General features: G+C 35.1%; 1 protein-coding gene across 2 annotated transcripts in view; it reads right to left on the bottom strand.

Moving 5' to 3' along the window:
* eIF3c (eukaryotic translation initiation factor 3 subunit c) overlaps nt 1-12,585 on the bottom strand; it is a 202,031-nt gene that overhangs the window by 59,585 nt on the left and 129,861 nt on the right. For both annotated transcript variants that reach the window (XM_090400058.1, XM_090400059.1), the window contains exons 12-13: nt 11,249-11,407; nt 1,733-2,011 (exon numbers count right to left, since the gene is read on the bottom strand). In XM_090400058.1, coding sequence (XP_090256184.1) covers nt 1,733-2,011; nt 11,249-11,407 — 438 coding nt within the window. The remainder of the gene's footprint in view (nt 1-1,732; nt 2,012-11,248; nt 11,408-12,585) is intronic.

Here is a 12,585-nt window from a genome sequence, read left to right on the forward strand (position 1 = left end):
CTTAACAGCGATAAGAGTGTTTCATAGATTGATTACAAGGATGGGAGACAGGATCGTGGCCTAGAGACTGGAAGAAATCAGTTTTCATACCACTACATAAGAAAGGTGATATGAAGGCGTGCAAGAATTATAGAACTATTAGTTTGATATCTCATACAAGTGAAATTTTATTGAAGATCATGTTAAATAGGATTGAGGCCAAAGTTGAGGAAGAGATGCCCGAGGAACAAGCAGGTTTTAGGAAAGGTAAGGGCACCAGAGACCAGATCCTTTGCCTTAGACAGATCATAGAAAAATATAAATTCAGACTCCCTCTGGTAATGTGTTTCTTAGACTACTCTAAAGCTTTTGACCGTGTTGAACATGTGAAACTGTGGGAAGTAATGAAAAGAATGGGTTTTCCTCAACACACTATCAGGTTGATAGCCAACTTGTATAAGGAGCAAGAAGCCACGGTAAGAACAGGTGTTGGATTGACTGACTGGCTTCAAGTCGGAAAAGGAGTTCGGCATGGATGCTTACTTTCTCCTCACTTGTTTAGTATATATGCGGAGGACATCATAGGTGAAGCATGGGATGAGCTCAGGACAGGAATTAGGATAGGAGGTAGATTGATCAGTAATCTGAGGTATGCTGATGATACAGTACTCCTTTGTAATGACATGGAAGAACTAAGACTAATTCTTGACAAAGTTAACAAGATCAGTAATAACAGAGGACTTCAACACAATCCTAGAAAAACAAATATATAATCAAAGGAAATATAAACAGAGAAACTCTTGAGAAACAAGTGTACCTTAATGGAGAAAGTCAGCAAATTTGAATACCTGGGATCCATTATTAATATAAAGAATTGCTGTTCAGAAGATGTCAGAAAAAGGTTAGGAATGGCTAAAACAACAGTCAGAAACCTGTCTAAAATCTGGAAGGATGGATCTATCTCCATGGGAACAAAGTTGAGGATTTTGGATGCAGTTGTTTTTCCAACAGCGACTTATGGATGTGAGACTTGGAACCTAAAGATTTCAGATAAGAAAGGGCTATCTGTTTTTGAGATGTGGTGTTACAGAAGGTTGAGGATATCATATACTGAAAGGCGTACAAATGAATGGGTGTTAGAAAAGATCAGCAGAACTTTAAGGCTCCTTAAGGATATTGACAGAAGAAAGTTAAAATATTTTGGACACATAGAAAGGGAGACTTCTCAGAAGAGTAATAGAAGATAAAATTCCTGGAAAAAGAGGCAGGGGTAGACCATCAATGAGATGGATGGCATGTGTGGAGTGAACTGATCTTCAGAGAGTTGAGGCCGCCAAAAAAGCAAACAACAGGACTACCTGTCGAAGCCTGGTGGCACATCACCGAGCATCGGAGTGACTATACAGCATCTGTAGATGCCCAGTGAACATAGTAGTAGTAGTTTTTAAAATGATAACTATTTTAAAGCACATGATTTCACTTGTTGGTGACCAATTCATACATCCTTTAATCCTTTCTCCCCTTCAGCATGAATTGACTATTCTTGGCAATCTGCCAGCTCTGGTTCTATGAACTGTGGGTATACAATACATGGGTCCAACATAACACCTGACAATGTTTTTCATTGCCTGAATTTAAAGATTCAGATTTCATACCTAGAGTATAAAACAACCCCACATTTCGGCAATTTTTTTAAACTTCAAATATCACTGCATATGCCAACACATACCATGATAATAATAAAAACACTTACCTGAGTGGGCACATCAGAATGTTGAATAGTATCCTGTAAATGAGACATAAGCATCAGATCTCTTGCTTCAAACCAGTTATCATGAAGGGAATGGTGATATACATGACATAGCATAGCTTGTGCACGTATTCGGTCAGTATTATCTTTAGCATATATGAATTTGCACAACCGATCCATAATGTCTAGACTGGTTTCTTGAGGAATGGCCGTTTCATCTATCAATTCTCCATTTGCTTTAGCAGCAAAAAGTTGTTTTTTCTTAAAAACATTAGTATCAAACTGTAAAAATAAAATAAAATAAAAATATAGCAATACAATTTTTAGCAGAGTAATACAGTAATAACATATTGAAATGTTTACTTGATTTACTTGATTGCTTTTGGCTGTAATATCCAGCCAAAAGCAATCTATTATTATTATATTTTCTCTTTACATTAATCTCATCCATAATAAAATGGTAACCTATAGCATATTTAGAACTGAGGCAGGCTATGTATAAAACAATCAGGAAATCCTGTTCTAGAGACCAAACATGCAGTTTTTAAAAAAAACATTTCAGGCCTTCACAGATGTCTTACATTGAAATGAAAAAAGTCATCTGTCACATAACACATTTAAAAGCATCCATGCCACAGTGGGATTTCAGCCAACAACCTGTTGGTTGAAGAGAAAAACAGATATGATGTCTACTTCACCAACCAAGACAGAAACAAAATGCGATTAAAAAAAAAAAAACTGTATGCATGTTGAGTTCAACAATATCAATACCCAGTTTAACATTCACAGGATAGATGAAAGCAATAATATATGCAGAATCAAATCAAAGCAACTTTAGTAAATCTGAATGAATATGCAAGGAAATGCACCTGTGAAAACCAATGAGTATTAAAGTTATAATATAGTTCATGAAATGCTGAACTCTTTTTCATATGTACTGTAGGCATTAAAAACAATGCCTACAGTATATATGAAAAATGAATCACCAGCACAAGCGGCAAAATAATAAAATGACTGAAACAAATTTTGAGACACCACAATACAAAATTTCATTAAATTCCATCTAACCAGTGCACAGTTTCAATCATTCTGTTTAGTATAAGGACCCAGAATATATTCTAGAACTTGTATTAAACACTATATTTTATCAAATTTCCTCCAGTTAGCGATATTTGCTATATAAAATTTCAAAGCATTTTACTCCATTGATGCTGGAAAGTCAGACTGAAACAAAAACTGAGATGGTTTGACAAATTTTGTAAGGATTCTAAATGCGAAATTTCAATAAACATTCAGCAAAAGTACTTGCATTGGACAAACAAAATGGATATTTAACAGGTACTTAAATATTTTGCAAAATACACACACACACAAAAGGAGTAAAATAAGGCAATCCCATGACATCACTATTCAAAAACACAAACTAATTTTCTAGCATCGTACTGCCATACATGTGTTGCTGAACTAAGTCATTATTTTTTAGTAGATATTAGCAATATTGTTATATATATTTGGTGGTACTTTGTTTATTTTTGACTGTGCAGTTAAGGCATGTTGTTTAGTCAACTATTATTATGTGATACTTTTCAGAATCTTTTTCGTTATGGTACTGAGTTGCTGAGAGTGAATGGTTTGTGGTATGAGAGCGAGAATGGAGAAAATATTTATCAGAAATGTTTCGCAAGTGAGCATAAGAAATGCGAGTCGTGAAAGAATGAAGTGACTGATAATAACTTTATATTGTCAAAGTGTTATGGAGAATGTAGCAGAAGCAGTGAATGATGATGCACAAAATATGAATGAGAGTTTGAAGGAAGTGGTTGAAAGTAATAATGTAGATGATGAGATGCTTATTCAGAAAGAAATTGCACACTCATGTAGACTCCTTCGCAGGACAAAACGTGAGCTTGAGCGACTGGAGAAAAGATTGGCGTGTGATATAGAAGGATGGAGAATGAAAGAAAGAGTGAATGGGAAAAAAATAAACGTGCAAGAAACTGGGAGAAAAGGGATAATATTGTATGGGGGAAAGGGGAGGGAGGGAGGGAGAGGGGAAAAAAGGATTAGTTTTTAGACAGCAGAGTGGAGGATTCATTTTTTTATACATTATAACAACACTTGGATTGTTTGGAATGAATGGGATGGGACTAAGATATGCAAATATTGTCAAGTAACTGAAGAATTTTGTCAGAAAAATGCCAATTCAAAAATGAACTGGTTCAATAACATGAACGACAGAATTAACAAATGTTGGTTTGCATCATTAAGAAGAAACATAGTTAATTACAATGTTAAAATGGCATGAACATTTTTGTTGTCAGCTATTTAATATTACATTATTAATATTCAGGAATTTATTCACGATCTGAAGGTTCATTTTTGCATACCTAAGAAACAAAACAAAAGAAATAATCATGCCTGGAAGTTTTAATTTGTATTATCTGTTATTTCTGTTTAAGATTTACAGCCTTTTCTAGCATTATGAAGCAAGATTTGTCACTTTAGCCAGAGAACTGTTCTATTTCCTTCAACAGTCAGCAGCAACAACAGATGTGATTTGATTTCTGGAAAAATTCACAGAATTTTCCCTTTCCTATGACACTTTATCAAAAACTGCATTTGTTCTCATCCATGGGACTTTGTGGGATCATAAATGCATATTAATCTCATTGTCTTGTATCTCATTCTGATATTTGCCCATGCCGTTCTACTTAATATTGCCTGCCATTTGAGAAGGTTATTCATGTATTTAGTGTTGCATGCTATAGCTACTACTCCTTTTCCCCTTGGTGATTATTACCCAAATATGATTTTTTCTAAGCTATGATTTTCTAATATTATTTTTAAAAAATAGAATGATAATCACGGATATAGTAGAGATGATCAATTAGCAGCAAGTAAAGATACGTCATCCTCTTGAAACATCATGCAGAACTTGAGAGTAGTGGGAAGGAGAGAGAAAAAAACTGCTGATTGTGAGTGAGCAGAAGGTGCACTAGGAATTGTTATGTCCTCACTTTCCTTATAATTCTTCTTACTTGGCTTATATTATTTACTTCGTGTCTATGTCGTTACTAATTCCTTAATTCAATACTTTCTGTTAGAACCTTAATTATACTTCATTAACTCTTTAGTTTATGCAGTCTCAACATTTACTTTAGCCCGTTAACAACTTTAAGGATATTGCATGTCAGTAGAAGATAAAGAGATTCCCAATGGACAATGGCAATTCCTTTGTTTCAGTCTGGTTCTTTCTTCGGATTCAGGGAAAATTTACTTACTCTCTCTTCACCACCCTGAATCCTAGATTTCTGAACAATGAAAAATCAAAGAACCAGAACTTAGCATAGCACACTATCCCTAATTTCTTAAACTATGTAGAAGTAGTTCAAACCTCATCTATCTCTAACTTAGTTTGCAGTCGTAGCATCCTCTATAAATTACCTCCCGCCATGGTTCGATTATTTGTGAGTGGTGCAATAGAAAATAATATCAGGCAAGTTAACTATTGAATCCAGAAAAAACACATTTAATTACACTCACTCTAGTCAGATTACATATCATGAATAAACTTTGGCACATGCTTGCTTCAATATCAATCTCAATGAAAAACGTAATTATCTAACCCTTCTTACTCTCTCTTAGCATGTTTAAGTATCACTTCAGTTAAAACATTCTATCAAGGGTAAATCATGAGCTTAAACTCCACAATACTAAAGGTTATTCATTCATTGACATTAAAATTAATCCTAATTTATTCATTCGTATCTCAGAGTTACACTGCCCTCTTAAACTATATCTCTCAAGTCCTTGCATAAAATTCACAACCTTCTAAACTTACTGTCAAACTAATAATTACAGTTTTTCTTCCTTTATACATTCACTAAACAGATTAAAGTTTCTACATTACCAATTGCTGGAGAACTATTAGAACATCATACATATCACGATATAACATCATCTCCAGGTCCACCTTCCATTCTGCTTGGTCTGCATTACCCCACTGAATGGTCTGGACTGGATATATCTCTGGCAACGATAGCAGGTGCTCGCCATTCACTGGTCATCTGGCTCAGCTGTCTCTGCGGTAATCAGGAACTCAGCTCCGCTGGGCAATTCCTTAACCGGCAATCTCCCAAGGAGTCCTCGGCATTCTCCCACGATCTCTGCTTCGACAATCCTTCCAAGGAACGGGGACAAACATTGGCAAGCGAAGAGGATGACAAAAAAGGCCTGAGCTGGCGCTGTTTCGCTTTTTAAATCCCACGCCCAACACTTCCTTACTATGTCATTAAATTACTCCCTCTTTGCTCACGTCACCTCACATCTCCCAGCACCTAGCGCCATAATCTCTCCTAGCATGCTCTTCGGTGGGGGTGGTTTCTTTCTTTTTTTGGGGGAGGGGAGGGGAGGGAGAAGGGGGAACCGCGTGCTCTCCTTCCACCATGCACGTGTACTTGGCATACGTGTTTTGCTCCTGGTTATCGGTACTTAATCCGATTAGCCTTCTTCCAGCTACATACAAATATTAATAAAATTTTAGCAAAGTTTAAACAATGGACTATTCACAGTAAATACATTACAACATTACAACACTATGGACAAATAAATAGACTCTTAAATTATTATTGTTGCTGATAATTTACAAACAATTTTATCCATCTGATAAGATGCATATTAAGTTCTGAAGAAAATATAAATTAATACAGTTTCAGTTTCATTCAGAACTTAACAGAATTAAGTGAAAACTTGATGTCAATAAAACCATAGGACTTGACGGTGCATGATTGTGTGTCTTGAGGGAATGTTCCAGGGAGTTAGTAACAGCATTAATTTACCTCTTTAACTTGAGTCTTAGATTTGTCCAAATTCCAAAGGAGTGGAAAGAGGACAAAATTGTTCTGCTTCATAAAGGGGGGGGGGGGGGATGATAAGAATAAGACTTTGAAATACAGACTAACCATTTGTCTAGATTTGTGGTAAAGATGTTAGAGAGGCTAATGAGGACCACAATTCAGAACTGGGTTGATAATGATATTCTCTTTGATGGACAGTATGGGTTTGCTAAAGGAAGATTGTTTTAATAATCTACTTACTTATTTACTATAACAAGGTGACAGGTGAAATGGACAAAGGGGCAGCATACACAATGGTATATTTATTTTGATAAAGCCTTTGAAAGATTGCCACATGACAAGCTGGTAATTAAACTAGAACAGACGGAGTTGGTATTTAGTGTTAATGTAGATAGGATTTAACCACCCTATCATAAGTAGTATCAAGTTATTATTAGCTCTGTTCTTTTCTCCAAACATTTCTATATGTGGCAATCATTTCCTACTCTGCTGTTTAGATCGTTGACAAAGATTAACTTTCCCTTTTCCATTATGTCAGCTGCCTTCTCTAATGCCTTGAAAAATTCCTCCATTTCTTCCTTAGTAGAACCTTCTGTGGGATCATAAGCACAAATTAATCTCATTGTCCCATATCCCATTCTGATTGCTCACATCATTCTACTTGATATTACCTGCCATTTGAGAAGGTTATTCTTGTATTTAGTGTTGCATGTTATAGCTACTACTACTTTTCCCCTTGATTATTATCTGAATATGATTGTTCTAAGCTATGATTTACTAGTAGTTTTTCAAACAATATCTCATCTGCTTTTGTGTTCTGTTTTTTAAGTAATTATGTCCATCTAGTTCAATTCTTTTACACCATTCTGAACTCTAGTTATTATCGACTTTATCTGATATATATATTTTCGTAAGTGTCTCATAATCCCAGACTTCATGTATTAATGGGTATAACAGGAAAAACAGACTACTATGCCAATCTTGAACTCTGTTAATGTTGAGTTAGGATTTGTTCTAGTAGCTGACTTTCCACTGTTTACCCTGGCTCTCTAATGAAAACAATGTGGTGCCTTGTTTAACCAAGAAATACCCCAGTCTACATGAAATTCTATTATGTTACAATTCTTTAAGTAAATAAGAATATAATTTCATCAGCCCAGCCTTGTTCATTTAATATCTTAGTGCATTCCTTAAAAGGCTACACATGGAAGTCTCCTCCCATTATCCAGCTTTATTCTTAAGCACTCATATATTACAAATATAGCAAGATCTCATTTTTGAATATGGATAATAAATCATTAATATAAGATTTTAAAATATTATGGGGGTGCTTAAGAGTTAAAGCTGTATAACTGAGAGGAGACCCCCACATAGCCTTTAAAGGAATGCAGAGAACCGACCAGGGCTTCTGACCTAATGTCCAATCCTCACCTTCTCGTGGTGCACAATGTTGGGTATCTACCTGGATACTGAATGAACGAGGATGGGCTGGCAATTTGGGATTTAGCTGACCAAATTGTATTCTTATTGGCTTAAACCAATATACAAAATGATGGTACAACATGACAAAATTTCATGCCGGCTGGGGCGTCGCCCGGTTAAACAAGGCCACCGTTGTTGTTGCCAGGGAACCAGGGCGAACAGTGAAGAGTCAGCTACTGGAACAAATCTGAAAGCACACCCAAACTCAACATTACCAGAGTTAAAGATCGGTGCTATCAACATAAGAAGCCTGAATGGCAAAGAAATGGAGCTGGCTGAAGAATTAGATAAGTACCAGATCAACATAATAGGGGTGACTGAAACAAAAACTGGTGAGATCTTTCTGAGCAATAAATACAAAATGTTATATTCAGGCAAAGACAATCAAGGAAAAGAAAGAGTAGCCACAGTATTCAATGCAAAATACAAGGCTAATCTTTTTGAATGGCAGGCAGTCTCAAGCAGAGTGATGCGGGCAAATATCAGAATGGGCAATTGGACAATGAGGCTTATTTGTCATTATGGTGCCACAGAAGGTTCTACTAAGATAGAAGTGGAGGAATTTTTTGATGTTTTAGAAAAAGCAACTGACACAATGAAAAAGGAAAAGTTGGTCCTTGTTGGGGATCTAAATACCAGAGTAGGAAATGATTGTCAGACATACAAAATTATTTTGGGAAAATTTGGAGAAAAGAGCAAACCTAATAATAATGGCAAATACCTGTTGGATTTCTGCTCAGGACATGGACTGGTTATTACTAACACCATGTTCCAACATAAAAATGTGCACAAATTCACATTGAGAGAAGAAGCAAGGAATAAGAAAAGTCTCATTGACTATGTTATTGTTGATAGTGATGTTTTCTCCCTCAGTGGCAAGCCTTGAAGAAAACCCTGATTGATTCAGCCAGGGAGGCATGTGGTGAGGTTGTCTGCAAGGATAGAAAAATCAGAACTCCATAGTAGACACAGGAAGTTAAACAGGCAGTGAAGGAAAAGAAGAAAGCATATCAAACGTTCATGGCAAATAAGTCAGCTTTTGCTCTTAGAGAATACAGAAACAAATGTAAGAAAGCGAAACACTATGTAAAACTAGCTAAACAAAAGTCATGGGAGGACTTTGGCAAGAACATAGAAAATAAATATCAAGAAGGTGGTAAGATATTCTGGAGGCTGTTGAAGAAGCTTAGAAATGGAGGAAAGAGTGCTGTAAAAGGAATTAGAGATGATAAAGGTGACATGAAAACAGGAGAAAAAGATATCCTTGAAGTATGGAGTAATTACTTCGAAAAATTGCTAAATGAAACAAGCAGTGATGACAGCACAGTGGTAAAAAAACACTCAACAGGCATACAGTCAGGAATACATATCCTCACTTGAAGAAGAAAAAGTCATCAAAGGCTTGAAATGCTGAAATATGGTGGTATAAAAGTCTTACAGTGGCTGCACTGTAGTTCAGAAGGCCTTGAGAGGGACGAATCCCAGATGATTGGAGTAGAGCTCTTGTAGTACCCATATATAAAAAGGGAAATAAAACTGAATGTGAGAATTACAGAGGTATTTCCCTACTGAGTGTTCCTGGCAAGATCTATGCAAGTATACTTGAGAAACGGTTGAGAAGAATTGTGAAAGAAAAGCTTGGTGAAGAAAAAGATGGATTCAGGCCATATAGAGGCTGTCAGGATCAGATCTTCACGTTACGACAAATAGTTGAGAAAGCATGGGAATATAACAAAGATCTGTATTTAAGTTTTGTCGATCTGGAAAAGGCATATGACAAAGTGCCAAGAGAGAAGCTATTCAATTCGCTACAGTTATATGGTGTCAATGGGGCATTATATCATGCAATACTTAGTCTTTATTTGAGTTGTAAGTCAGCAGTTAGAATTGAAGGAAGTACAGGAAGATGGTGTGAGACAAGGACGTACATTATCCCCTCTGTTATTCATTATCTATATGGATCACATTACGAAGGAAAGTGGTATTAAACATGATATCACAATTGGAGATGTTAATGTCAGCTCTTTGCTTTATGTGGATGATGTTATACTTCTAAATAAATCCGCTACAAGTTTGCAAGATTCCCTGACTAAATTGAATAACTGTTGTAATAGATATGGTATGAAGGTCAGCATTAAAAAGACAAAGACAATGAAAATAGGTAGAATTCTTAAAAATGTCAACTGTGTTGTGAATGGAGAACCTATGGAACAAGTAAAACATTTCAGCTACTTAGGCACGATTTTTAGTGAAGATGGTAAATTAAATATGGAAAGAGACAACAGAATCAACAAAGCTAGTATGGTAGGAAGTCAACTGAATAAATTCATATGGAATAAGAGTGAAATTAGTCGGAACACTAAATTAGCTGTATACAAGATAGTGTTCAAACCAGTTTTAACTTATGGATCTGAGAGCCGAGTCAGAAGTAAAACACTTGACCAAAGACTAGAGACCGCAGATATGAGAGTCCTGAGAAAGATTAGAGGCATGAACAGATGGCATCAATGGCAATATCATATTAAAAACGAGGATATTAGGAAAGAATTTGACATTGTCAGCATCCAGGAATGCATTAGCAGAGCTAATATCAGGTGGTATGGTCACTTAAACAGAATGGGCAAAGAAAGATTAGCAAAACCCGTGTTCTCTGCCAGGTTGGCAGCAAAACGACCCAGAGGAAGACCAAGATATAGGTGGATTGATATGGTACAAAGTGCCTTAGACGATAGAAATATAAGATCTAATAATGTTGGAGTCTTGACAAGTAACAGACTGATTTGGAAGAAAATTGTAGATAAGAAGTTAGTAATGACATAAATTTTTCATGTAGTACTATCATATCCTGTACACCCCTTGAGGGCACATGTCAGGAATTTGATGATGATGATATTACAAATATAGCAAGATCCCATTTTTGAATATGGATAATCAATCATTATTATAAGATTTTAAAATATTGTTAAAATCAACAGTTAAAAATTAAACTGCCATTCTGTTTGCAATACCATGAAAGAGATTCAAGGTAAAGAGAAAATACTGACATAGTAAAGATAAACAACTCCAGGTTTACTTTGGTGTTAAAAATATTCTCTTACAAATAAACATTTTCATATATTACAAATACAGTACAATCCCATTTTTTAGATATTGAATGATGAAATGTTTCTAAATTTCTGACCTTGTAATAAATATGCTCTATCCTTCTGAGATAAATTTTGCATAACTCTGAAGGAGTGCCTCTTTCTTCTATGTAATCCTGCAATCTTTCTATTATATTACAAGCTGTCTTTTCATCCTTCAGTCTTTCAACATATTCAGGAGAATGTGCATCACAGCCCTGAAAAGAAATTAAATTCTTCATTTCAGAGATAAAATTGGAAGCAAATACAAATGATTTCTTACCGATGAAATGTTCATTAATTTATTAACTAATTATTAATCACACTAAAGCTGTTTTGTTTATTACAAAATGGCAATAAAAACCAAACATAACATTATAAGCAAATGTTAATGTCTGCTTTCCATTCAGGAATAAATTGCAATATCTAGTTGTTTTGTAGATTTTTTTTATTTTGGATTCTTCTAAAACAAAAGGTAACATGAGTGTAAGCCTAGTAATTGGGAAGTCAGAACCCATTGCATATAACTGTTTTATGAATGCTAAACCTATGCTGAAGCATTCATCAGATCCGCAGTTACAAGAATTTGTCTGCATATTGTTTCTTTAGAATTATGTTAATTCTTACAGATGTTGCATGGTATATAAAAACATTTACTATCATAATTAACAACAAAAAGAGCCCCCCCCCCCCCCCCCCCAAGGTCCAAAACAAAAACTAGTGACCATGAACTTGATAAAACATGTATAACAATATAAGATAGCCACTGACAAAAAAAAAAAAAAAAAAAAAAAAAAAAAAAAAAAAAAAAAAAAAATCTAATGTGAGTCATTTGATAAAAACACCTACTGACAATTAAACTGCATAGTCATACAAAGAGCTGCCACATGATCACATTAAGATAAGTATGATAAAGTGTGCACCTTTGAACTTTTCTTAAAAAAAAAAAAAAAAAAAAAAAAAAAAAAAAAAAAAAAAAAAACATTACTGAGAGAGAGATCAAGAGTATGATGGTTTTTTTTTTTTTTTTTTGAAAGAGCTTCACTGAGGCAAACAGAAATCTTGTAAATCACTGCTGGCTGGTAATATGATTATTCAATCCTTTAAATCCAGGTTTTTACCTATGATCTCCCTACCACAATCTAGATCAGTACTCAGACTACACAATTAGTTCTTACATGTAGTCCATTTTTTTTTTTTTGGCACAATGGATTCCCTGATATCAATTAATATTCTGCAATGTGCTCATAGTTTTGTCTCTGAGATGATAATCTTGCACCTCCACCCAAGAACAACCAGCTCATCTTAAATGCATTGAATTACCTCTTATATCACACATAAATGCTCCTTATATCATGACAAGATCCAAAACCAGGAATTTTCCAACCAAGGGATG

The sequence above is a fragment of the Typopeltis vanoorti genome, chromosome 11 (genome assembly GCF_054136105.1).
Source record: "Typopeltis vanoorti isolate ZY-2024b chromosome 11, IOZ_Tvanoo_1.0, whole genome shotgun sequence".
Lineage (NCBI taxonomy): Eukaryota > Metazoa > Arthropoda > Arachnida > Uropygi > Thelyphonidae > Typopeltis > Typopeltis vanoorti.